The sequence below is a fragment of the Xenopus laevis genome, chromosome 6S (genome assembly GCF_017654675.1).
Source record: "Xenopus laevis strain J_2021 chromosome 6S, Xenopus_laevis_v10.1, whole genome shotgun sequence".
NCBI classification, from domain to species: domain Eukaryota; kingdom Metazoa; phylum Chordata; class Amphibia; order Anura; family Pipidae; genus Xenopus; species Xenopus laevis.
Genome location: NC_054382.1, coordinates 45,164,358 through 45,192,136, shown reverse-complemented (window position 1 = coordinate 45,192,136; position 27,779 = coordinate 45,164,358). Strand labels below are relative to the sequence as shown.

Below are 27,779 nucleotides of genomic sequence, written 5' to 3'. Positions count from 1 at the left end.
AGAAATAATGTAGGACAATATACCCTGCATTGATCCATCCAAAAGTTGACCCCCTTTCTATCAAAAACCCATCCTCTGCCACAAGTTCTTGTGAATAGAAATATTATAACGGCTGACTATTTAGGTATAAAGATAGAGATGCAAAGTTGGTGCAAATCAGCCAGTCTTTTCTTACAGAAACCTGCATCCATGATTTACCATTCTTTTACTATCCAAATTTGGGGTCTTTGTGTTGGACCTGTGTTGGTTCTCCATGTTGGACTTTACAAACCTTTAAATGCACTTGCTTAATTTATTTTATGGTAAAATATCTGCTTTTAGGTACCCCCTTATTACGTTCAAGTCTTTTCATATACATAAAGACATGTGCAGGTCCTCATCTATTTCTAACTCCTTTTTCGCCTGTTCTTAGACCTTCCACAGAAAATAAAAGTATTTGCAATTTTAATTTGTTAGGTTAGTGTGCATTCCCCTTTGTGCAGTGCCCGAGCATCAGTGCAATGCCAGTGACCCAGGGTTCTGTGTACTACAGTATTGACTGGACTTTTCTCGGTCAAAAAAACTTGGTGCTTTATGTGATCCTTGCCTGAGGGATAGAGGTATTTAGAGAATAATTGGAGAGCTGTGATATACTGGTAAGCAGCACACACCTTAAAGATCTAAAATAGTATCATTGCTAAATGGCTTAGAAGTCATAAATGTTTTTTAGATGATTTTTAAGAAGAATAAATATTGACTTTACTAAGATAACACTAAAAAAACGTTATTACTGCCACATTCCCCACCAGGACATATGTCTTTAAGATCTATAGAGAATAGTTTTACTAAAGCAAGCAATATGGAAGTTCCTATGGGGCATACAGATGCAAATATGCAACGATAACAGAGTTTTTTCTTCTTCTCCATAGTGTATCGTTTGGGACTGGGACTCGAATGGAAAGCATGACTTCATTGGAGAGTTTACTACTACATTCAAGGAAATGCGAGACGCGATGGAAGGGAGACAGGTACAGTACAATATTTAGTAGGCACCTGGCAAAAAAATTTAATGGATAATTGTTTATTAATTTAGGTCTGTCAATGGCTGACGTTCTTAGTTGATTTTATATTATTTACATGCACATTTCAGAAGCTTCCAGGCAGGATTTTGGAGAATGTTCACTTACAACACAAAGCACAATATGGAAAGGTACTTGAAAATATCAGTATGGTGTCCACTTGTCTTGTTTACACAGAGCCAAAATGCTTCCACAGAAGCCACCATATTTATTGATCTAGAGATGTTGCTGAAATTTGTGCATCTACAATAGGACCATCATACAAATTGGAGACTTTATAGTACAGTTGTAAGTTTCTATCGTATATATTATATCATTGTTAATAATATACCTATATACCTCAACCCACTTACTAGGGTTTCTGGTTCTTTTGAGCAAGCAGACAATGAATCCACACCAATGAGCGTATAGTAAAGTGATGTATTGTAAAATAAATCAATTGATTTTTCTACATAAATGATTACACTTAGACTAAACAATAATTACAATATTTACAGTTACACATTACACAAGTCTACATAGTTGTTACCAAAAAGGCAGGGGAATAGAGTTCGGCTTCATCTCTGCCTTCCCCTCTGGTCTTCATTCCTCACATGTCTTGTCCCAGGCTCCTCTGGCTTCTCCAGCTCTCTAGCTGCCTCCTCTCAGCTGCCCAGCTCCCTCTCTGCTGCCCAGCCCCTTCACATTTGTCCAGCGTTCTTTTATCCTGGGTTCTCACCTGCCCCCACAGAAACCCTCCCAACTGCCAAGATGCTGTGATAAACCCCCAACTTGCCTACATCCTGTTGAGCAAGTTTTCTTGCATACACAATCAGTTTTATGGTCCCCACAGCAGACATAGGCCTTAGTAATCACAGGAAAACCTTTGTTATGATAATCAGGGCTTCATGTAAGTTCCCTGAACAACCGCTTTCATATTAAATAACAAAATCAAGATGGCAATTTCTTACACAGTGATGTCCAACTTCTGTGGTTTTGAGGGCCGTAAATTATCCCAAGAACTTTTAGGACCATATCCAAATTATCAGAGATTGCTAGGGATGCACCAAATAAAATATTTTGGAATTCGGCTGAATCCTGAATCCTTCATCCAAATACTTAAAGAGATTCTTGTGTGTAGTGTGCGGTAAAAAAAATTTGGACTTCCCTGTTTGTGTTAAAGTAATGTGATTTTTAGGATTTGGATACCATTTGGCCAGGAACTCAGATTTGGCCAAATCCTGCTGAAAAAAGCCAAATCCCAAACTGAATCCTGCATTCGGTGCATCCCTAGTAGTAGCACACTAAAAATCCAAATGTTATGGTTCTTACCACAGAAATATCACCCATCACTCATCATATAGCCTTAAATACATATGCCTCTTCCTCTTATGTGGAACCCCCAGAACACTAGGCTAACCTCCCACAGTCAGGGCAGGCAAAGTATGGTACACACAGGCAGCGTAGGGCAGTGTATGGCACTCACAGGCAGTTTATGGTAGACACAGGCAGAGGAGGGTCGGAGACAGGGAAACCTAGCAGGACCACAAAAGTAACTGATCAGGACCACCTATGATGAACAACACATACTGTAGTATATCCAGTGACACAATGCTGTCACTAATCACCACTCCTATAGTCTGTCTGCGGTATAAAAAGGTGAACAATATGGAGTATGGCTTGCTGATTTGCAGTTTAATGGCCTTGCTGTTTTGTCGTGTTCTATAAATATTCAGATGTCACATTAACCAGCCCCATTCTATTTAGTTATGAGAGAAACAAGGGAAGAAAAACCTTCATAATTAGGCCATTTACTAGCTAACAAATTATTTGGAAATAGGTAATAAGTATTTTTTTTTTAATAAGTAACAGTTTTTATTACCCCATAATTTCTGACAAATCCAGTGACTATAATGATTACTGTGACTGTGCTAATACAATTAGGTTTAAAAGGTGAATTACCTGTTAAAGCAATAGGTAAAACAATGCATTATGGGTACACACAAGTATAATTATATTATAATCTGCCAACATCACAAAGATACAGATATAAATACCTATTGTGTTTAATCATTGCACACCCTTTAAATATTATCCATTTTCTCTGAATAAAGTCAGGTCTGATTTGTTTGTCACATATATATATATATATATATATATATATATATATATATATATATATATATATATATATATATATATATATATATATATACTGTAATCTAGTACAATATACTATTTCATTATTATAAAAATGAAAATACATTTTTAAACAAATATCTGACACATGGAAAATGACTAACTCCTTATTTGGAGTTTCTGAATATCTGGTTTCTAATCATAACAGATCCCATGCCTGTATCACTTTTGGGGGTAACAACAATAGCCTTACCTCTATTACCTCCTCAAGTAATAATAACACCAAAAATGTTACTCCCAACTCTGCACAACTAGCAGACAGTGATTGTCGCACTAGTGAATGGGACCTAAAGTATTCAAGGCACATTCAAAGCAGTATTGTTGGTTTATTGTTTCTTGATAGATTTGTATGAGGTCGTCAGACACAGTATTATAGTTAATATAGTGATTAATTTACTGTATAAGCTGTAAATATTGCTTAAACTTACTTTTCTACTTTATTGCCATTGAAATCTGCTTTGATGAATGCATGATACTTTGATGATAGAAGGATTCTCTCCAGAGGCAGATGAGCAGCTGCTGGAGAATTTCCCAGATACGTGTTTGTCGTGCCTGTCTGCTACCTCAGTCAGAAAATCCATTACACTCGACCGATAATTGAGCTTCGTTGCAAGAGGGTAAATCGGCAGATGGGGTGTATGGGGCAGCAATATGGGACAAAATGTCCTTTTTTCCACAGCTAATTGACTTTCAGCATGCCAGGTGTAGCAAGGGAATCCCAGAAAGTACAGTATGGACACTGACATTATTATATATTACAGAAAGGCTCAGCTGGAAAGATACAGGCACAGAGATGTGGAAATTAATCATTGGTGCCTCTGTGAGTGACAGTCGGTTATGCTTATCAAAACCTTACCTAATATATTTGACACTGATTAAAGTAGAAATTCACAGAATATTTCTTGCATATAAATATAAGGCTCATGCCACACAGGGCTGAATCTCAGAATGCTGAATAAACTCAGGCTAAGAATCAGCCCCATGATCACATCAGCCTTCCTCTTTGCCGGCCCCTGTCTTACACTCTCAACCATTGCATTGGCCAGGGTGCAGGCATACACAGCAGATTTCGGTGGCAAAAGGCGACACATTGCTATCAAGTATTGGAGTCCACTGACCGTTTTTGATCCCAGGCCCACACAATGGTTCTAGCTGCAGGAAAGGAGGAAGGCTGATGCCACACAATGCTGATTCTTGGGCTGCATTTTTAAGCATCATTATCCATAAATACATCTTTTGTTATTATTTGTTATAATTCATTCACAGCATACTATTTCTGCAACTCATACAGTCATGCACAAATCACTTACTGCTTTAGGTTGTTCATGTGACTGTCAGAGAGGCCTTGCACATGCCCCCCCCCATAGTGTAACATTAATGCTTCAATTATATTTTGCCGTAAAACTGACATTATAGCATTATATACTAGTACTTGAAGAATAAGTTGCTAAAACACATTTCCCTGATTTTACATTTTTCAGACAGACATACATTTTTTTATATAGTGAATAATGTGCCCTCTGTTGTAGAATAAAGGGCACAGATACACGTTTACTTCTAATATCCTCATATTTTACTAGAGGGGTACATTGATTATAATACACAAGTGAGTCATATCACAGAAATGACATCACTAATCACCAATTAAACTGATGACATCACCAATTAGCATTTAGAAGGATATCATTTACAGCATCCCGTCATTTATGTTATAGAGTGCAATGCCTTTTTGGAGTGAAGAAACATTTTTACCCTTCTGAGGCAAATTAGAGACAGCTAGAAGCTAATGTCACACTTAGGGGCCGATTCACTAAGCGTCGAATTTCGAAGTTAAAAATACTTCGAAATTCGACCCTCGGATTGAAATCCTTCGACTTCGAATATCGAAGTCGAAGGATTTAGCGCTAATCCTGCGATCGATCGATTTTAATCCAACGATCGAAGGAAAATCCTTCGATCAAAAAATCACAGGCAAGCCTATGGGGACCTTCCCCATAGGCTAACATTGACTTCGGTAGCTTTTAGCTGCCGAAGTAGGGGGTCGAAGTTTTTTTTAAAGGGGAAGTACTTCGACTATCGAATGGTCGAATAGTCGAACGATTTTTCGTTCGATTCGTTCGATTTCGTTCGAATTCGAACGAATTTAACCAATTCGATGGTCGAAGTACCCAAAAAATACTTCGAAATTCGAAGTATTTTTCATTCGAATCCTTCACTCGAGCTTAGTGAATCAGCCCCTAAGAGGAAGGTAACATTACCACTGCCCCCACCCCCACTTTGGCTACCCAGTAGGGCAGCCCCATTATGCCATGATCTGTAATATTTCTTCTACTTTATTCCACAGCCAGGAGAAGGGATTTTGTCTGCTCCTTTCCTGTAATGGAAGTTAAAGCCTAAGGCTAGGGCCAGACAGAGAATCTGCTGCCTGGCTGCTACCCTTGTCTTCTGCAGGCAGGGTGGATTTCGGCAGAAAATGTAAAATGTTGCGTTAGGCAGAGCAGAAGCAGTAATGGAGGGGATTCTCAGCCTGCATTTCTCTATAGGCCGAGATCCACAATCATGTGGCCCTAGCCTAAACCATTCTGTTTCATATTCTTTCTCCACACTACAGTTCCCAATATGTTCATCTCACTACCCAAACTGATGTACCTGTTTGTTCCTTTGTCATGCTGTTTCACCTGCCCCAGACTCACTGAATAGTGCTTCTTTTCTGAAAAGGCTATTTTTGTACCCTCAAAAAATATGCCACCAGGTATTAAAAATCTTCAAGGGAGATCACATTTTGCTTTGAAATAACTATACAATGAAGAATATTATGTAGAGAAATGAAAGTCTTTCAGTTCACTAATTAGAACATTGTGATTGTGCTTAAATATGAATGGGCCTGTGTCAGACATTAGTTATTTAATAAAAGATCCTAAAATAAAAAGCACCAATGAATAAAAATGCAGAACGCATACAAATAATAATAAGTAACCTCAAAAGCCACATTTTTAAAACCTGAAAACCTCTAAAAGCTCTTTCTATCGATAAAGGACTGTCCCCACTGATTTCTACATGACCTTGCTAACTTACAGATGGCAGGTTTTATATTTACAGTACTTTTTTTATGGCTTTTATATTTAATAAATTACAATTTTTTTGTGGTTTGCAATTATTAAAATATACGATTTTTAACGCTTAAAAATATGATTTAGGGAAAAGAAAAAAAATATTAATTTTAATAAATTGGCCCCTTAGTGTTAGCTGTATTCAATTATTCCTGTACCCCTATTAGCAAAGTCCTCTGGAACTGCAGTTGGCGTTCCTCTGTAATGGTGTCACATTTGTTGCTAATTATTTAGAATGATGGGAATATTGAAACTTTTAACATTAATTCTGTCTAACAAAAGCCCAACTAGAGAATCTAAAACTCCATTAGAACTACATATACGGATTCACAAATACCCGCTGCATACCAATAACATGTAGCAAAACCGTTCTTCTCTTTCCAAGCTATGCAACATCAAACTAAAGTGTCTGTTTCGATACCAGCAATACAAAGTTTTGCTGCCAATTGATTGTCTTTTCTGTTTGCTTTATGTTCTTGTTACAGGTGCAGTGGGAATGCATAAATCCTAAATACAAAACAAAGAAAAAAAACTACAAAAATTCAGGCATTGTAATTCTCAATCAATGCAAGGTAAGTTATGGAAAACCACCAAAATGGTAAAAGCAGGATCAATTCCTCCTGTTATATACAGTATTTAATGATTTATTATTAGAAGTGATATTATTAGTAATGCTTTACATGTTACTCAGATTATGTATTGTTTTGATCTAGGTAATCTTATTTTGAGTGGGGTACATAGGCCAGCAGGCCTATTATATATTTCTCATTACACTTTCAGACATCAATCTCTCTCCTAGTTTTTCTTTTTCATTTCTATCGATATGTGGCACATGGATAAATATAACCCCCTTTTTGACCTGATGCAGAAAATATGCGATTTAATTCCCTACAGGGTAAGAGAAACAAATTAGGGGCATGCTTAGCTTCTAAGGCAGCCCAGGCTAGCTCCTTATATATGAGCTGGTTTATGACAGGATTAGAATTTGAGAAAGAAAAAAATCATGAATCATGAAAAAGGGTGAAAGAAAAGCAGAGAATTAAAATTTATTGTACCTAAATTTGTAATTGAAAAAAAAGCCAAGCTCCTTGCTCCTTGCAAAAAGAATACATTATTTCAATAAAAGCTAAATAATAATAATAATAATAATACATTATTGAATAATTAGTGAATAATAAATAATAATTATTTAATAATAATAAATAATAATAATTAATAATATTGATCAAAACGTGCCACTTACCTTTTATTCATTCCTATGGATAGATTTGTATTCATCAAATGGTAAATTATAATTTTCACCCATTGAAAATTCATCAATTCTAAAAATCTCACCAGAATGAATAGAAACAGGGCCTCATTTGTATATAGGTGACCTAGGGCCTGTGCTTAGGACAACTGCTTTTTTGAGGGGCAGACTTGGGGTGCCTTTATATTTAAAAAAAAATCTACAATTAACCCCCCCCCAGCCACAGAGATTTTCCACTTAAATCCAGCAGCAAAACGGGAAGCGCGAGGGTACAGGACTCATTGTGGTGAATACAATTAGTGACGTCACGCATATGGTACGCGTGATGTCATTACATACATTTGAGGGAGGGTGCTGTAAGGTCCGTTGCCTGAATAGAAAGTGAGTGATTTCTGTCTTTGGTGAGCTCTAATCTTGCATTTTGATAAAGCTATACCTTGTGTTGTGGGAAAAATGGGTGTATTTACCATACAGGACTTCAAGGCCAAGGGCGGCAGCTTTAAAGGGGTGGCCCTCGGATGCTTAAATTGTAAATAAACATTTTTTTAAAAAAACCTCTTTCCATTGGATACTTTCCCTTGAAATCTGGCGGAATGCGAGTGGCATCATGATGTCATGTCTGCTGACATCAATGCGCTAATGGGTGCGAAGAGGTCCGCTGCATAGGACTGCACTGGTCCAAAATACAGCACTGGTGGGAAATGTAATAAAATTGTAATAAACATCAGATTTGTAATTATCTTAATTAAACATTTCAAACCCTATAAATAAGTGATTGTGATTTTGTTTGGAACTATGTACATTATGCAGCTAAATATATTTGTACATAAAACCTCCACAAAATCTCAGAAGGAGTAAATACAGACACATTTAACCTTTTGTTTTTCCAACATCATAATACCATCATAATACAATGTGTTTGATTTTAAACAACCTTATATCATTATAAAAGCACATCATTAACAAAAAGCGTTAATGTAGGTACAGTATATGGATTTCTACTATTACAGCCATGGTCTGACATTCTGGGGCAGATTTACATATGGTTGAATACCGAGGGTTAATTAACCCTCGATATTCGACTGCCGAATGTAAATCCTTCGACTTCGAATATCCATCGATCAAACGTTTTTTCTTCGACCAAAAAATTGTTAGAAAGCCTATGCAGCCCCATAGGCCAACATTGCACCTCGATAGGTTTTAGGTGGCGAAGTTTTTTTTAAAGAGACAGTACTTCGACTATCGAATGGTTGAATATTCAAATGATTTTTAGTTCGAATCGTTCGATTCGAAGTTGTAGTCGAAAGTCGAAGTAGCCAATTCGATGGTCGAAGTAGCCAAAAAAAAACATTCGAAATTTGAAGTTTTTTTTATTCTATTCCTTCACTCGAGCAAAGTAAATGTGCCCCTCTGTGTGCAATAGTTGCATTTACAACATAAAATAGGGTTACAAAAAGGAGTTTGTGTCATGAATCTTTTGAAGATATTGAAAATCCACAGGCAATTTAGTTGACTGTGACTTGATGTGGAAACACATCAGTTTCCATATAATAAGGAACCAGGGGCACATTACTGTTCTGCAGGAAAACAATTGCGACATATATATTACAATATTTCAGTTTAAAGTCAGACCCAGGAGTAGAGCAAGGGATAACCAAACACTCCTTTCTATAGCACATAACTTTAAAACCATTGAAAATGTGTAATGGATATATACAGTATATAGGAAGGTTGTTTAGAATTATACTTTCTTTTATTAGACACATTTGTCATTTTGAGTTGACATCCCCTTTAATTCAATTGATACTGATATAGTGCACCTAAGGACCACATTGTGCACGGTCAGTGCACAAATAGGAAAAAATAAAAATTAAAGAAAAATAGTGTATGATTAATATGATTTTAAAGCAGATAGAAAGTTTGCAACACAAAATAAATTCCCAAGCACAGATTTAAATGATTTTGATGAATGATAATAAACTAAAGACGGACTAAAGAGTAACCATAAAAAACATAATATTTTAGCTTGTGAAAAAAAATAGATGGAATTATAAAAAAAGTCTTTTGTTTTTGTCATTCTGCTGGTAGAGAACAGAAAACAGAGATATAGAGATTATAGTGATGATAAAAGATGAATAAATTATTTCTGATTTTATCATTAATAAGCAACTGTCTGTGGATTATAAAGTGAGCAGAATATGCCTTTTATGTGTTTTCCAGATCCACAAAATGCATTCATTTTTAGACTACATCATGGGTGGCTGCCAGATACAGTTTACAGTAAGTACATAAATCTTTTGTATTATTGTGTCTACAAATGACAGATAAGCTGAGGAAATCAGCCATTTTTACATTTTTGCTATCCGATGAATTGTGTTCTGTAACAGCCCTGGGTCAGCACCCTTTCAGACATGAGTTCAAGTACAGCCTTCACATGCATTTGTCCTGTGTATGTACAGTATAATTTTTAAGAATGAGACTTGTGGCACTTATTAGAAATGGTTATAGGTACAGAGAAACAATATAGATGTCATGCTTTTTTTACTAGTAGTTCCTACATTAGTGAGATCAGTTGGAACTAAATACATTTTAGGTAGGAACAATGTCAATATACAGTGGTTGGCTAGTATAAATTAACTGCATTTCGTCCTGGGAGTCCTGGCGCTTTCTGTATAGGGCTCGTTTTTTGGATCTCCAACCCTTAAGTCTACTAACAAATAATTGAAACATTAAAAAAAAACCCATAGGATTGTTTTGTCTCCAATAAGATTAATTATATATGTGTTAGGATCAAGTACAAGGTATTGTTTTAATATTATATGGAAATGGGATATAATTTTTAAACCTTTAAATTGATTAAAATTGAGTCCATGGGAGGTGGCTTTCCTGTAATTTTGAGCTTCACAGATAATGGGTTTTCACATAACTGATTCCATCCCTGTGTTTATAATATACAGGTTCAGGTTATCCATGGATGAATGAGGCTACAGCTTTAGGCCTCTTTACAAAACAAAAGCCATATTATAAGACTTCAAAAAGTCTAAACCATAGGGAATATAAAACTGGACCAAACCTATTAATATGTGTATTTTTTGCCTTTGTGCTTTTGTTTCTGAATTTAAGATGTTATTTTCATTTGTGATTATAATACAATATATAGGACCTATTATCCAGAATGCGCGGGACCTGGGGTTTTTCAGATAACGGATCTTTCCGTTATTTGGAGCTTCATACCTTCAGGATACTAGAAAAAAATGTAAACACTAAATAACCCCAATAGAATGGTTTTACTTCCAAATAAAAATTAATGATATCTTATTTTGGATCATACAAGGTACTGTTTTATTATTACAGAGAAAAAGAAAATCATTTTTAAATTTTGGATTATTTGGATAAAATGGGTGACAGGCTTTCCGTAATTCAGAGCTTTCTGGATAATGAGTTTCCAAATGGATCCCATACCTGTATAAGCAAAAAGTATGTGTAGTGATAGGTTGGTTACTAAAATAATGTTTTCCTGTACCATGCCAGGTATGATTTGGCATCCGTTTTTATGTTTTATAATGAACACTTAAAGCACTATAAAAGTAGTGATCTTTACCACTGTTTAGTGAATCTGGCCCTTTGTGTTTTGGGCTTTTTGTAAGAAAAACAAATGTGTGGTTTCCAAAAAGATAAGCAGCTGCTGTGGTATAAAGGGCGTTGATAGAAAAAAAGAAATATCAAAGAGTTGGGAACAGAAGGCAATGGCATTTCTGTTAATTTGAAGCTCTAATGAGTGCTTCTGTGCTACCCTGCTGGTTCCTTTGTTTCCTCTATTGTACGCTTGCAGTTCTTAGTTATAATAAATAGTAAAGACACTACTGATGCATCATTTTTTTCTTAAAGTTTTTCTAAAGCATAGCCCTTTTGTTAGAAGAACACAGTCAATAAGACTATTCTTTTAGCATTCCTGATCTGAACCTTTTAATGGTTGTTTTCGTCCAAGTGCAGGTTATCATGCTGGGTGTGTGTTATGTGAGGCTAGACAGTACTTAGATTTTTCTTTCTCACTAAAGTAAAGGACTTCCTAATTAGTAAGGGTTTCATGGTCAAAATGTCACACTAAATAGGACATATTCAGTTATTTATAATGTAGATATTTAAAGGAGAAGGAAAACTCCAAGACATTTTATTGCCAACAGATTAGCCGCAATAATGCAAGCTAGAACGCTTTATTTATTCTGCAGAATGCTTTACCATACCTGAGTAAACAGGTCTAAACACTGTCTCTGTTTGTTTAGGATAGAAGCTGCCATATAAGCTTGGTGTGACATCACTTCCTGCCTGAGTCTCTCCCTGCTCACTTACAGCTCTGAGCTCAGATAACAGCAGTGATGAGAGAAGGGAGGGGGAGAGGCGCAAACTGAGCATGCTCAAGCCCTGCCCTGGAGGTTTATGCTGAAAACAGGAAGTCTGATACAGAAGCCCATGTATACAAAATAAAAGGAAAGAAATGCTGTGTTTCTTTTGACAGAGGACTCAGAGCAGCATTACTTTGATGGTTTACTGGTGTATACTGTATATAGAGACCTTTCTGATAAAGCTTACTTAATTTTAGCCTTTCCTTCTCCTTTAAGCCTGTGTTGCAATATGATTCAAAAAATGTTTGAACATCATATGCAAGCACAGAGCAGTATCTCTATTAATTGGGGCCAAAATACTTATTTTGCTTCCCCTAGGGAATTTCCCCAACATAATTTTGACAGTGGACTGGAAATGGTAATGTAATTGCTTTGTAATGATTTAGAGTACAATTGTGTGACCACCTTGAGCTCTATTACAAGATACACATTTCTGGTGTAATAGGTACAATGTTTGTTTTCCATAGGTAGCTATTGATTTCACTGCATCCAACGGTGATCCTCGGAACAGCTGCTCTCTGCACTACATCCATCCCTACCAGCCCAATGAGTACCTAAAAGCTCTTGTCGCTGTGGGAGAAATATGCCAAGACTATGACAGGTAAAATACATTGATATACATGCTGGCTATATTACATACTTCTAGCATTGTATACTCTATCCAGAGACCTTTTATGACACTCTATTTATAGTGGTTTTTTAAAATAGTTTCTTGTTCAGGTTCAAAGGTAAGTAATGCAAAAAAAAAAACAAAACTCTATTTTATAGTCAAAAGTATACAGTTTAAAAAAAAATGTGGTGAGATAAGTATATTCTCAAATAGCTTATAGTAATTTTGTATAATCCTCAAACAATTCTCATGCTAGTAGTGATCTTATATAATACATGTAGATCCAGGAGGGCTCAGTATAAGTGTCACTAGGATTTTTTTTTTTTACATTATGGGGCCTATTTATCATGTTATGCAAGAAAATGGTGACTAAAAACATCACAAAACAGTAATTATCATACACAAAAACACATTGTGTATGGCATTTTTATGTATGCAATTCTGCAACCATTTTAATGCCATGCGTGAGCCAAATAATTGAAAATTAGCTATTTTGTCTCATTCTCTGCAGTGTATCATACTTTAGCAGATGTATTCAATGACAAGGCTGAATTAAATAAAATAACACAGCTATGAGTCATAATGAGACTAGACCTTTTGTTCCAGAAGAATTCATTTGTACTTGCTCTTTGATTAAAGTCATGAACAGGGGTGCTTCGCCAATGAGGCGTGTTGAGGCTGTCGCCTCAGGCGGCAGCGCCCCTCTAGGTATCAGGGGCAGCAAAAATGCTGCTCCTGGTACTTTAAGAGCGATTTTCCGGGGGAGGGGCGGCAGCAGCAACTGCTCCTGCCTCAGGCGGCAGAGGGGCCAGGATCGCCCCTGGTCATGAAGGTAAGCATGTTGCTTTCCACCTACATTAGGCGTCTGTGTCATTACTGCCCATAAGAAAGAGTAGATTGAATTTCATCCTATGCACCCCTGCAGTGGAACGATTTCAAACTAACCACAGGGGTATGAGCCCTAACTCCAATGAGATTTGCTCTTATATATTTTACTGTTTTTTAGAGGACATATTTATCTTATAGCTGTCACTTATGTCTGCTCATTTCCATTCTGCAGATCATATTTAAAAACCCTTATAGTTTACAGTGAGGTTCAGCTATATGACCTATATACAGTATGTTTGAAAAATGCACTGACATTTTTTGGGGGTTTTTATCTAAGGGTGTTATATTTCCCTGAGTATTGATGATTTGCTAGATCCTATTTGTATATCGTTGTGTGAACTGATGTGAGAAAACCCATTTTGCTTGGTTTGTTTTCATTTTATCTTCTATTTTCTTTTGATACCATAAATACAGACTGGCTGTGTTTTTGGTCTATTGACTAAATATTCTTTGCAGTGATTACATAATGTACTGCTGTGTGAAATCAATTTTCAAGTTGAGGAAAAGCCGAAAGCAGCAGGTTTACAGTCCTAGCCTGCACGAATGAAATCCCTTCTCTATGAGACTTAAAAAAAACAACCTTTGTGGATGCAGACAATCTGTATAAGCCTTTCCTTGCTCTTTCTCAAATAGAGCAAATAAATATCTCAAACTAAAGTTCAAATTCTCTTCCCAGCTTAAAATGACATTTTCCTAAAAAAAAAATCCATGGAAATGTGTCAGTATTACTAAATAGTTGCAGCATCTAAATATTTCTGGCCAAAAGTCCCCCAAAGCCTCCCCAAACCCAGCGATATTTATTTCTTCATGACTTCTCTACAGTTGTGTCTCAGTCATGCTGGGTTGGGACAGCGCAGTCCTTCTACAGACTAATTACAAATGAAGGACAGTTTAATATGCTTTTCACAAAATAGAAGTGAAATGAATGATATGTGGATAGTTGTATTTTTACAGTCATTTTTCTTCAATATCTGAAACAATCTTCCCTCTGTATATAATATTGCATGCCATAATAATAATAATCCTTTATAAATTAGGCATAAGGTTTATTGAATGGAACAGTATGATGAGAGGGGCCCTGATCACAATAACAATCTTAATTTTTATTGTCTATGAATTGATAATTCAGGGTGCATCCAAGGAGAGCAAGTGATCAAGAAATGTTGAAAAGAGGGCAGAAGGTATATAATTTTGCAACACAGTGCATGTGTTGTACTGTGGGGAAAAGCCTATGGTGTGAAATTCAAAAGAAATTAAGGAAAGAGAAGCAGTAGTGCTTAGGGTATGAAACATGTGTTTCAAAGAGAAAAGCATTCTATCTTCACTTCCATGACAATTCTACGTGTAACGTATAAGAGAACCATGAAAGTAAACCCTCCTAGTTTCATACCTAAATGTTCAATTTTCATGGAATACCCGATAGGTAAAAGCTCAGCCACTGGGTTCTAATGCGCAGACAAGGCAGTTGCTGATTAGATCCCAACTACAGACATACACTTATAGCTTCTTCTTTTATAGCCTCATAAGGGGCATATGATATTTATTTTCAATAATGGATGTTGAAACCAGTTTTTAAGGGTAATCCTTCATTAACCATCATTAAAGATTGCATCTTCTGACTAAAGAAGGTAAAACTTACATAGTTTCATTCACTCCAGCTCTGGTGAGCTGAGCTGCCTTCCTTATTAACGTGAAATTATTGTCAGGTTGTTTTCATGTTTGTGCATTATTGCGCTCATTTTCATCAGAAAGTTGCTGAGGAACACTTTGTTTTAGTGTTTTACACTAATAATACAATCTAGTTGAAGACTACATAGAATAGGTTAGCTACAAAGAATTTAGGCAAATTATAAACATTCCGGGTAAGAAAATAACGTTTTAAAAATTTGTATTAGAGTACGGAATGCAGTTAAAAATAAGATGAATGATGGGTAAAAAGAACACTTTGAATAATGAGCATTCCCACAGATTAATATGTTTAAATACTGTATATTACAATAGGACATTTTGGCTGACAGGTCATTGCATTTACCTGGATATTTTGACAGACTGAGCTGTCAGTTAATACCACATTCATTTATAATATCTACATCAGAAGCAATGGCTTTGTTATAACTCCATGCTCATATTTATTTGAACAGAGGCTAGCTTCCAAAAAATACATGTGCCATCTGCAATGATCACCGTTTCTAACAGCATTGAGCTAATAATGAAACTGACACTTGCTTTTTATAATTTTGCTCTCTATACGGGGATCAGATTAACAATCCAGAGCATGGGGTATTGATTAGGTAGCTTTACTTCATTTGGCTAGCATTCCAATATGTCAAGGTCAGCCTTTAAGCCTTCCCTTTTAAAGTCATACACTGTATAATTACATTGACCACTGAAACAGTCAACCCTCTGTGCAGATTATCACTGAGAAACCCTGTGTGATGCGTATGAAACACAACAGACCATAGGAAAAACTAGAGCTTAAAAGACCAGTAACATTAAAATAAGGATTTTGGAATAAAGTACTATTTCCTTAGTAGAAAAATTGCTACTCAGCTTTTTACTGGCTAGCATTAGTCACATTGCCACAATGTTTCACAATGTAACTGAAAGATATATTTTAGCCTGTTGCCAGTGAATATAGCTGCATTTTTTACCTACCAACACCTGTGGGCCTTTATTTCAGGGCCTTGATTTTGCTGATATTTTTTAGACATAACTGGTTACATTGATCTTGAGATACCAAGTAAAATCAAACATTTCCTACAAATAGCTTTGTGGCCAAACAGTGCAGCAGCTCACCACTTACATCACATAGGGGATTATTTAATAAAGTCCACATGTATCTCAATATTTTCTGGTACAAACTCCAATCAAATCCACTTGGGGTTTTTACGCTTATTTATTATTAAATTTTCCCAAAAATTTGCTTTGCGGGAAAAAAAAATCAGATTTTCACGATATTTTGGAATTTTCACCAGGAACTTGGGGTATTGCACGAAACCCAGCGTACATCAAAAAATTATTGGGACTTCTCCCATTGACTAATATGCAACTTCAACAGGTCTGAGATGCCAGATTTTCAGATTCAGACTTTTCCATCCGCAGGGTTTAATAAATTCCGGAAAAATTTTTGATTTTTTCAAAAGTCAGATTTTATTTTTTCATTCGGAGTTTAGTAAATAACCCCCATAGTATTACATAGTACCTTTAGTTATCACAGGATTCCATCTCAAGGGGGCCTGGGTTTAAATACCATGTCGATTTCTGTGTCCATCCCTTTTTTGTGTGAAAAATTCTCTGTATGGGTTTGCGTATCTTGTGAAGAATTTTACAAGAATAAAAATGTTATATATTTTTTAGCATCTTGCTGACTGTATATCAAGGTGCCATTTTTTTTACCATACTGGCTCTTCATCAGTAGCCAGTAAACTTAATATAGCTGTCCCTTTTTTTATTTAAACACTTAAACACAAGCATATGTTCTTTTCCTTGGCTGTTCCTGATTAGCAACCTGTGGAAATCTGTACTAACGTGGTGGTGTTACTACTGGGGAACAGGGGGCTCAATTGCACCCAGACCCATCCCCTAACAGGGCCCGCTGGAGTCACCGAACCGCACTTCAGTGTGGCCTGAAGGTAAAACCCGTCTTGTGGTCTCCTAGTTACAACACTTTACTAACTGTATTTCAGAGAACAATGTGATCAACTCAGGACTGCATTACTGTAAAATTACTGGTATGCAGACATTATAAGAATTGAGCTAAAATCCTGTGTGTCAGGGTCATCCCCAAAGACCTTTGCCCTCTTTGCCATTTACCAGTAAAGTAGGACACTGTTTTTGTTTTTAAAGAGTGAATAATGTTGTCTCCCTGTACATTCATGATGCTGAATTTGCAGTATTTACAGCAAAAGAACTGTACTTCATTTATCATTTATTGGGTTTTAACCTTTAATTTTAATCAAGATAGTTGAGGTTGTTTTTGTACAAACTTTTTTTTCAAAATTAATCAGTTAAAAGTGCTCCTCCACAAAATCACCTCAAAACAGGTTTTTTTATATTCAATTTTGAAATCTGACATGGGGCTAGACATATTGTCAATTTCCCAGCTGCCCCAAGTTATGTGACTTGTGCTCTGATAAACTTCAGTCACTCTTTACTGCTGTACTGCAAGTTGGAGTGATATCACCCCCCTCCCTCCCCCCCCCCCCACAGCAGCCAAACAAAAGAACAATGGGAAGGTAACCAGATAGCAGCTCCCTAACACAAGATAATAGCTGCCTGGTAGATCTAAGAACAACACTCAATAGTAAAAACCCATGTCCCACTGAGACACATTCAGTTACATTGAGAAGAAAAAACAGCAGCCTGCCAGAAAGCATTTCTTTCCTAAAGTGCAGGCACAAGTCACATGACCAGGGAAATTGACAAAATGTCCAGCCCCATGTCAGATTTCAAAATTGAATATAAAAAATCTGTTTGCTCTTTTGAGAAATGGATTTCAGTGCAGAATTTGAAAAAAACATGGTTTCTGATGACATGATCCCTTTAAATTATATTTGAGGTCCTTTTTACCTCTTGCAAAAAAAATCCTATAAACCATGTATTTCTATATATTCCCACAGCAGTAAGAAACTATTAGAGAGTAGCCAATTAGAAATTAGAATTCTCAAGTGCATGGACATTCCATCCTAATGGTACGGTGGGTCTCATTAACAAGATACAGTTTGACACTTAATTGTATGTATGAGAGTTTTCTAGTCAGCATGTTCTAAGTCCCAACAGACTGTGCAGAAGCTATTCTAAACATCTAACCTTATAGCAATTCGACCCTAATAAACTATTATGTGTGTAGCATTGTAAACTGCTAACTTACGCATGTTCTATCCATTTAGCTTTGATTCCTAGGATCCTTTGTGGTTTTCAAAGGCTTGTGGAAAGTACTGTGACATGGTAAAAAAATGTCATGGGCATAGTTTTCTACTGAAACTCATTTCTGTTTCATATTGATCTTGGATATTTTTAATAAACTAATTTAAATCGTAGACCAGTAATAGACAGTAAATATCTAGAACTAGAGAGTTCATTGCTTTCTTCAGCACAGACCTCACACACTATTCCCTTGAAACATTCATTACTCCTTTTTTTGCCTGACTGCATAATTCCTTCATTAGCAATGCTTTGATATGAATGAAATATTATGGTAAGTATAGATGTAGTTAAATATGTTTGACATTGATTTGGATTCCCAAATGTACTGTTATTCACACACAAGACCAAGAGCCAGCCAGAATATAGCTATGGAATTCAAATCAATGCTAGTGGCAGAGTGTATACCTAAGAGAACATTAAAGCAGCGTAAGGCAAGGTAGTAAAATTGACATAATTATTTAATATTTAAACATTGTTTAAACAGTTAATCAGTGAAGAATAGGCATCGATATTGCTTTATTTCTGATGTGCCAACTACTTACTGTTTTTTCCCCTGGATCACACACTGCAACAAACTGGAGAAACTTTATACAAGGCACAAACTTTGTCCAAGTCCAACATGATAGATGTGTTCAGCCTGTGTTCATGGCTTGAATGTGTTAGTACAGGCCAATAAGGAAGACTAGGCTGCATTTCATTCAACCCTCCCCTGCGGTGGAACATTAAGGAAAATTAAGCGCAGGGGAAAACAGGGCATGCTTGTGTAAAGGCCCTATTATTAGATATATACTGATTTCCTGATTTAACCCCTGGCCTGTTAAACTAACTAGTTTTGCCTGCTGCCTGCCTGTTACACAGACTACATCTGCCTGCTGACTACCCAGGCATTTTACCAACCTTTCAAACTTATTACCACCTGTATGTCAGTTTCACAGCCTTGCCTTTCTCAATACACTCAATGCTGTTTATCTACTGAGGTTCCACAGCATATAGGCTTCTATAAGTCCTTTCTACACTTATAACATATCCTGACCTTCTGTGACAGACTTTATACTGTACATCTAATATAAATAAAGAACAGCAGTACTCCAATATTTGTGTGAAAGTTTACTTTGAGGAGAACTAAACTAAAAAAAAAATGTATATTATGAATTTATTATCAGCCTAAAGGTTATGCAGCCCTATAACAGTAATGATCCAGGCCTTCAAATTAGTGCACAAGCGTTTTCCATCTTGGATGTTGTTAGAAGTGTCAGTAATACTGCACAACAGACAGTTATTGAGAAGATGAGTTTAGGGATTGTCACAAGAAGCTGATGCTACAGGGCTAATTATTTAATTCTGATGAGCTGCCATGTAATGACAATCTATTTTTTTTAATAATGTGCCTTGTATCATGACTTTTATATCCTATCTATACAGGGTATTTTGTTCCCTTAAGGTCAGATAACTGACAACAACAGTGAATCACCTAATTCATGAAGTTCCAAGGGGTTATATTCAGAGGAAGTTCTTTCCTTGCTATGAGTTGTTGCTGCCTGGAGTTGGCACTGAACCCAAAAACATAGGGACTGCAACATTTCTGCCTTACTTCTTTGTTAAAGAATACATACAGTATCAACCAAAAAAAAATTCCTACTGGCAGTGTGGGTTAATAAAGCCCCCCACTCCAGTTAGGGACAACAATCGTTTTTTTTTAATGCTGTGGTTTAGTGCTCAGGGTGGAGGATTTTTTCTAATTGGGCTCTGTTAGCCCACTCCTCTCATGGGGGGGACAATATTTAGGTGATAGGTGCCTTAATGTTTAGTTCACGTCTAAGCGTTAAAATACAATGCCTTACTGCAGTCCTTTCTCAAGCGTATGTACGTCTTACTGCCATTGAGACAAACAGTTGGGCAAATACGCACAAGTAATCTAAACCTTAGGAAGCTTGAATTTATTGAATATGGGATAAGCTTACCGCTTTGCATGGTGGATCCAGGTGCTCATACCCCAGACCTTCATCAAAGGGGAGAAACTCACGGGACTTGGATCTTAGGCAGGCACCACTCTGGAACACCCAGATCATAAAAGTCAGTAGAATCCAGGAGCCCAAATTTTAAATAATACAAAAAATCTTTATTTTACATTATGTATAAAAGATAAAAGCCTTCTATTGAAATAAGTTAATAAAAACACGTTTATATCATACCAAGAAACTGCTTATTAAAATTGCACAACTGTTTATTAAATTGCTTTTTCCAATGTTACAATGCAATTACTTTTTATTCATTTATTTTAGTGATAAAATGTTTCCAGTCTATGGTTTTGGTGCCAGAATACCTCCGGATTTCAAGGTGGGATATCAGTATATTCTCTGATTTGCAGTGCTGCATAAAAATGTCTTATAGGGATTTACAGCTTATTCACGGTTCTTGTGCATTTTAATGTTATAAGTATCAATATTTGTTTCAACTACTGAACTGAATAATTTTTCTTTTAACTTTTTGTGACACACCAGGTCAACAACAAAAATTCAATTTTCTAGTAACGCCAATAGTGATGAGCAATCTGTCCCGTTTCCCGAAACTGTGAAAAAATTCACGAAACAGCGAAAAATTTGTGAAACGCATTGAAGTCAATGAGCGGCGATTTTTTTTTACATATGACAAATTTTTACAAGCTTAAATTTTTTCTCACTCCAAATGCATTAAAGTCAATCGGTTGTTTTTCTTGTGGCAATTTTTTGTCTCAGCGAATTTTTAGTCTTGGTGACTTTTTTGTCTCAGCGTCTTTTTTGTCCAAATGCCCCAGTGGGCGTTTTTTCTTATGCTGGCTTTTTTTATCTCTGCGACAATTTTGTCTATGTGGCTCTTACGATGCATCGAAATTAATGTCTCCAGAAAAAATGCATTCTGGGCAGATGATAAATGCTCACACTTCTGCATATTAATTGGAATAGCATTTAATTTTTTCCCAACTGGGATACCGAGGGAAACCACTGAATGGTTGAATATGTATTCAATCAACTATGTAATTATAAAGTCTATTGTATTTTAAAAACAATAGGGGACAGAATAAGATGGCCAAAGTTCAGAGAAGCACAAAATACATTTCCATATTTAGAGAATAAATAAACCCCCAATAAGAAAAGCCCCTACCTACTACCCTAGGTAGCCTCCCCTCCCTGCTTCCCCCCCCCGCATAGTTTGTTACCCCTGAAAGTGCCCCTAAGAGTTTGCTCACATATCATTGCAGAGTAAGCGCAGCAGAGCTCCCATGAACCTATGTGGGCTGCTTTCTACACCTTGGGCTGGATTTTAAATCAGGTACAAACGCAGAACTCATCTTGTACTTTTACACAAGCACAAGTCCATGTTGGGCTCTAAGTTGAGCAGTTTTGCATCCCTTACCACATCAGCCTGCACAGTGGTAAATAAGCCTTAATGTGGCTGTTTATATAATGTCATTGAAGTGTGTCTATGACTGTGACTATTTAACACCTTTCATTGAGGTGTTTCTATTTTTTCTTAAAGACCATAATTTAACATCACAGCTTTTGTGCCCTTGACATCAGAGGGAACATTCCCATTACTAGCCATTTTTTATGCCCTATCAATTTAAAATGGGATATAGACAAACTCTAGAATGTCTGTCCTTCTGTCAGCACACGGTCTTATATTTATGTTTATATATGTTATAGCCAGTGCCCCCTTAACTAATAACAAGGTTCAGCTATTCAGAAAACCAAATTTGCTCTTGTAACAGCTGTGCAGGAGCATAAATAATGACAGGCGTAAGCATGCTTAATGCGATAATTGTACTTTTTTGTTGATAGGTTCAGTTAATATTTACTACAGTTTACCTACAGACCAGTGTGTGTGTTGTAGAAAGTGGCAAGTCATTGTTAAATAGCTCTGGTGTCCTAATACTCACTGAAAAATAAAAATTGTCTTTTTCTAATTTTTTATTCTAGGTTTCCCATGATTTTGCAATCAATTTTAATGAGGACAACCCAGAATGTGCAGGTAATAACCAAAATGAATGCAGTAAATGTTGTTTTCTATATATATTACCACATTAGTGGTTACAGATGAGTAAATGAATCTCTGAATGTAAAATGACAGATAAAAGCTGAGCGCTTTCTTGTTGATCATAGAACTCCAAGGTGACTTCCAGTACAGTATGTATCTTTAGCTATGTTGCCTCTGAAGAACACAAAGCACGCAGCTACCAAAATAGGAACCTAGTAGAATCACTCGTGTTTTCAAGCAGAACCTTACTTTTGTTTAACAATGTGTTATAGGCAGCTTGTAATTAACTAATGGTTTTCCCTCTACATGCAGTGACAGCACATCCCCACTTTTTCGGGCCTTACTCTCACAAGAAAATTAACATTGCTGGAATTGCCAATGCACCTCCTCTACCTCCCCCAGAAATAGTTGTCCTAGAACAAACATAAGCATTAAAAAGAAAGCAGCAATATGCATCAACCATGTAACAGATGTATTTATCATATTCACACACACTATGGGAAATTTTTATCAGGAGCCAATTAACCTGCCTTTATGCTCTTGGAGTGGGGGAATTTCATTTTCCATTCTCTTATCTCTTGTGCCTAAGTGCAGTCCTTGATGGTAAGGATTGGAACAGTTCCCTTTATATTTAAACAATTTCCAGCTCAACGTGTACGTATGGAAGATGAGCTGTAATGTAGCTTCTCTTTTTCCCTCTGTAAACAGTGGCAGAATGTGTAATAAAGCAGTATGATGTGATGTGGTACATCTTCACTCTTCTTAGCTACACATCCAGCCTGTTAACATAGAAAGAGAAGCTGTCATGCAACTCAGCATGAGCCAGTTTTCCCAAATGGTGAGGTGCACAAAACTGAAGGATTCTTATGGATTCTTGTTTCTACATACCCTATGATACTGCGGTGAGGGGGTATAGTAAAAGACCAAGATCATTATAGTACACCAACTCTGCCTGTTCACCCAATGCTAAGGTATTACACCTGCAAAAATGGATGCAACTTGTTGCACACATTCATTAAAAGTTCTTGCCTCTAAAGATTCTTTCTGGACATACAAACAATATAATGACATACTGTGTACTCTTGTGCCATCTAGTTGATGTTGACATGGAGAGACCCTGGAACTACCACCACTTTCAAGCTGGAGATAATTCCAGGGTTCCCACTGTGGTCATCTTTTCTCCACACCAACTACTGTACTTGCAACAGCTTATACAGTCTTTTTTTATGGCTTATGGACCTCCTCCACCCAGTTCCAAATTCCCTCTGCCAAGACCTTGTGTGGAGAGAATACATTGAGAATTTATTGAATACGAGATCTAATTAAAGGGGAGTTAATAATGATTGTGGAACACCCCACTAGGTCTGATATACTAGCAGTTATTCAGAAATGTGGGATTGCAACTTTTTGTTGTTAAAGAAGTGAATGATTTGTGCCATGGCACCACAGAGGCACATAAATTTCAAAATCGTACTGTTTTAGTTTGAGTTTTACTCTGGCTCATATTAATTGAAAATGTTACCATTTTGTGTGGTACAGCCCTTAAATGGAGTAAACAAAGATCTGTATATCTTTACATTAAGTCCTGCCTTAAGTTAAATATTTGGAGTGATAACACTTTTCTTGCACTTTGCTGGCAAAACATGTATTGCACTTTACTCAATAGATCCCTATACTATATATATCAACAAGAACACTTATACCAATGATTCCTTTCTTTTCTTTCATTTGACCAGCAGTGATTTCACCTTCTCACAAGACAGGGAAACCACACTTACACGTTTTTACATACAAACACATTCAAAATAACATTTGATTTTAATGCACTTTTTTCCTGGTTTAAAATGTCAAGCATATTGTTTTATTTAGAAAATTGTATTTATAAAAAATGGGTTACTAGAATGGAACTGCTGTGGTAAGTGGCCTTCTACCCACAACTTTTTAATTACCCACAACTTTTAAATTAATATCTTCTTTTCCAGTTCTCTAACCACTTATGCTAAATCGAGACTTCCCCCCCTAGTATAGATCCAAAAGCTTTTGCAAGATGGGGTCAATTCAAAAGTAGAGATATTAGACTAGTGTATTTCCTCAAGAATTGCAAAATTATCATCTAAGCTGTAATTCAAAAAATCTGGGGCTCCCATCAAGAAACACATGGGGGCAAATTCCCTAACTGGTAAAAAAAATTCGCCAGTGACGGCTTCGCAGCCATTGCAAAAATTCGCCAGGTGTAAATTCGGTAGGACAACATTAATTCACTAAAGTGCAAAGTTGCGTCCATTGTGCTGAATGCTAACGAATATTCACTATCATTACTTCGGCAATCAAAGTGAAGATGCGCTAGCGTTGCCTAATTTGCATACGGCGGAAATGATAAAGTTACATGGACATATATGTTTCAGCAAATACATTACATTACACAAGCCCAGGGAACCTTAATAGATAAAATAGAGTTGTTATTATGCTACACATGAGCCCACTGTATAGTTTATGTTCCATATGTTAGAAAATGGAGGGGGGAACCCGGTTATCCAAAAAAAAATTTACGGACATTTGCAGACGCCAGTGTTATTTGGGACTTTTGTACTAAAAATGGAAGAAGTCCTATGCACTCCATTGCACTTCACCTGTTCTGAGCTGGTGAATACAGTAACTTTCAGTAAAATCCACATCTTAGTGAATTTGCGGAGTTACGTCCATTCACCAGAGCAAAAATTCACCTGGCGTTAGAGTGTGAAGCAACGCTAGCATCTATCTCCTTCGCTAGCGAAGTGACGCCTGCACCCATTAGGAAGTCGGTGAAGTTCTCAAATGACGTCACGCTGGCAAATTTTCACTAGCGTTAGTCACTTCGCCCTTTAGGGAGTCTGCCCCATGGTGTTATTACCAAATGCACCACTTTCTGAATACATTTCATATAAAACAAGCTGAGATCCAACCGACAGCATGGGAAAAAATACTAGATTTAAATAAACCACAGAGTAGACCTATCCCTCTAACGTATAAACTTTTACTATGTAATAAACCCTTTTCCCACCTGAATTACTTTGATGCATGGGAAAACGATCTTGGGACAAATTTACCCCCTATGGTAAGGGGGAAAATAATGACAAATGTACAGAAAACCTCCAGAGCGTCAAGAGTAAGAGAAATGCTATATAAAATCATTAGAGATGTCGCGAACTGTTCGCCGGCGAACTTGTTCGCGCGAACATCGGGTGTTCGCGCTCGCCGGAAGTTCGCGAACGTCGCGCGACGTTCGCCATTTTGGGTTCGCCATTGTTGGCGCTTTTTTTTGCCCTCTCACCCCAGACCAGCAGGTACATGGCAGCCAATCAGGAAGCTCTCCCCTGGACCACTCCCCTTCCCTATAAAAACCGAAGCCCTGCAGCGTTTTTTCACTCTGCCTGTGTGTGCTGAAGAGATAGTGTAGGGAGAGAGCTGCTGCCTGTTAGTGATTTCAGGGACAGTTGAAAGTTTGCTGGCTAGTAATCATTTTGATACTGCTCTGTTATTGGAGGGACAGAAGTCTGCAGGGGTTTGAGGGACATTTAAGCTTAGGTAGCTTTGCTGGCTAGTAATCTACCTTCTACTGCAGTGCTCTGTATGTAGCTGCAGTGGGCAGCTGTCCTGCTTCTGATCTCATCTGCTGACTGCTGCAATAACAGTAGTCCTTGTAAGGACTGCTTTTATTTATTTTTTTGTTGTTTTACTACTACTACTACTACTACTATAAGAGCCCAGTGCTATTAGTCTAGCAGTGTTGGGGAGTGGGACTGGTGTGCTAATCTGCTGCTCCTAGTAGTTCAGCAGCACCAACTTTAATTTTTTTTTTTTAATATTCATTTTTTTTTATTTTACTTTTTTTTATTTTACTACCGCTGTAGTAGTGTATAAGTTGACCTTTTAGGCATTATTTGCCCTGTAGGCATTATTTGCACACTGTTTTCTTCAACCCGCCATCTAGCTGTGTGACCTTGTTCACATTCTGTCTAAATATCCATAATATTACCGTCTCCAGAAAAAACACCGGAGTGACTTTTTTCAAGCAGCCATAATATATTTTACGTAATCCGTATCCACCGCTGTAGTAGTGTATACGTTGACCTTGTAGGCATTATTTGCACAGTGTTTTCTTCAACCCGCCATCTAGCTGTGTGAGCTTGTACACATTTTGTCTAAATATTGATAATATTATCGTCTCTAGAAAAACCACTTGAGTTACTTTTTTTCAAGCAGCATTCATATATTTTACGTAATCCGTATCCACCGCTGTAGTAGTGTATACGTTGACCTTGTAGGCATTATTTGCACACTGTTTTCTTCAACCCGCCATCTAGCTGTGTGACCTTGTTCACATTCTGTCTAAATATCCATAATATTACCGTCTCCAGAAAAAACACCGGAGTGACTTTTTTCAAGCAGCCATAATATATTTTACGTAATCCGTATCCACCGCTGTAGTAGTGTATACGTTGACCTTGTAGGCATTGTTTGCCCAGTTTTTTTGGCCGCAGCCACTGAAGCACAGAGGCCAGAAAAAATATGCCATATAAATGCTGAAAATAGTAATTTTTTGCCATACGTTGACTCAACGTATATGGCAAAAAATGACTATTTTCAGCATTTATATGGCATATTTTTTCTGGCAACTGTGCTTCAGTGGCTGCGACCAAAAAAACTGGGCAAACAATGCCTACAAGGTCAACGTATGGCAAAAAATGACTATTTTCAGCATTTATATGGCATATTTTTTCTGGCAACTGTGCTTCAGTGGCTGCAACCAAAAAAACTGGGCAAACAATGTCTACAAGGTCAACGTATGGCGAAAAATGACTATTTTCAGCATTTATATGGCATATTTTTTATGGCAACTGTGCTTCAGTGGCTGCGTCCAAAAAAACTGGGCAAACAATGCCTACAAGGTCAACGTATGGCAGTTGTTTAAAGAGAACAGTAGATTACTAGCCAGCAAAGCTACCTAAGCTAAAATGTCCCTCAAATCCCTGCAGACTTCTGTCCCTCCAATACAGAGCAGTATCAAGCAGATTACTAGCCAGCAAACTTACTATCATCTGTCCCTGAAATCACTAACAGCTCTCCCCCTACACTATCTCTTCCAAGCACACACAGGCAGATTTTTCAGATACATTTTTGCCCTTGATCCCCCTCTGGCATGCCACTGTCCAGGTCGTTGCACCCTTTAAACAACTTTAAAATCATTTTTCTGGCCAGAAATGTCTTTTCTAGATGTTAAAGTTCGCCTTCCCATTGAAGTCTATGGGGTTCGCGAACCGTTCGCGAACCGCTCGCGTTTTTGCGCAAGTTCGCGAATATGTT

The 27,779-nt window shown here is 37.0% G+C and overlaps 1 protein-coding gene across 1 annotated transcript in view; it reads left to right on the top strand.

The window, feature by feature from the left end:
• The window catches only part of LOC108719987 (copine-4), a 216,471-nt gene that overhangs the window by 174,082 nt on the left and 14,610 nt on the right, over window positions 1–27,779 (top strand). The window contains exons 8-13 of the mRNA XM_018269331.2: window positions 909–1,007; window positions 6,832–6,918; window positions 9,816–9,875; window positions 12,466–12,599; window positions 20,705–20,759; window positions 22,379–22,430. Coding sequence (XP_018124820.1) covers window positions 909–1,007; window positions 6,832–6,918; window positions 9,816–9,875; window positions 12,466–12,599; window positions 20,705–20,759; window positions 22,379–22,430 — 487 coding nt within the window. The remainder of the gene's footprint in view (window positions 1–908; window positions 1,008–6,831; window positions 6,919–9,815; window positions 9,876–12,465; window positions 12,600–20,704; window positions 20,760–22,378; window positions 22,431–27,779) is intronic.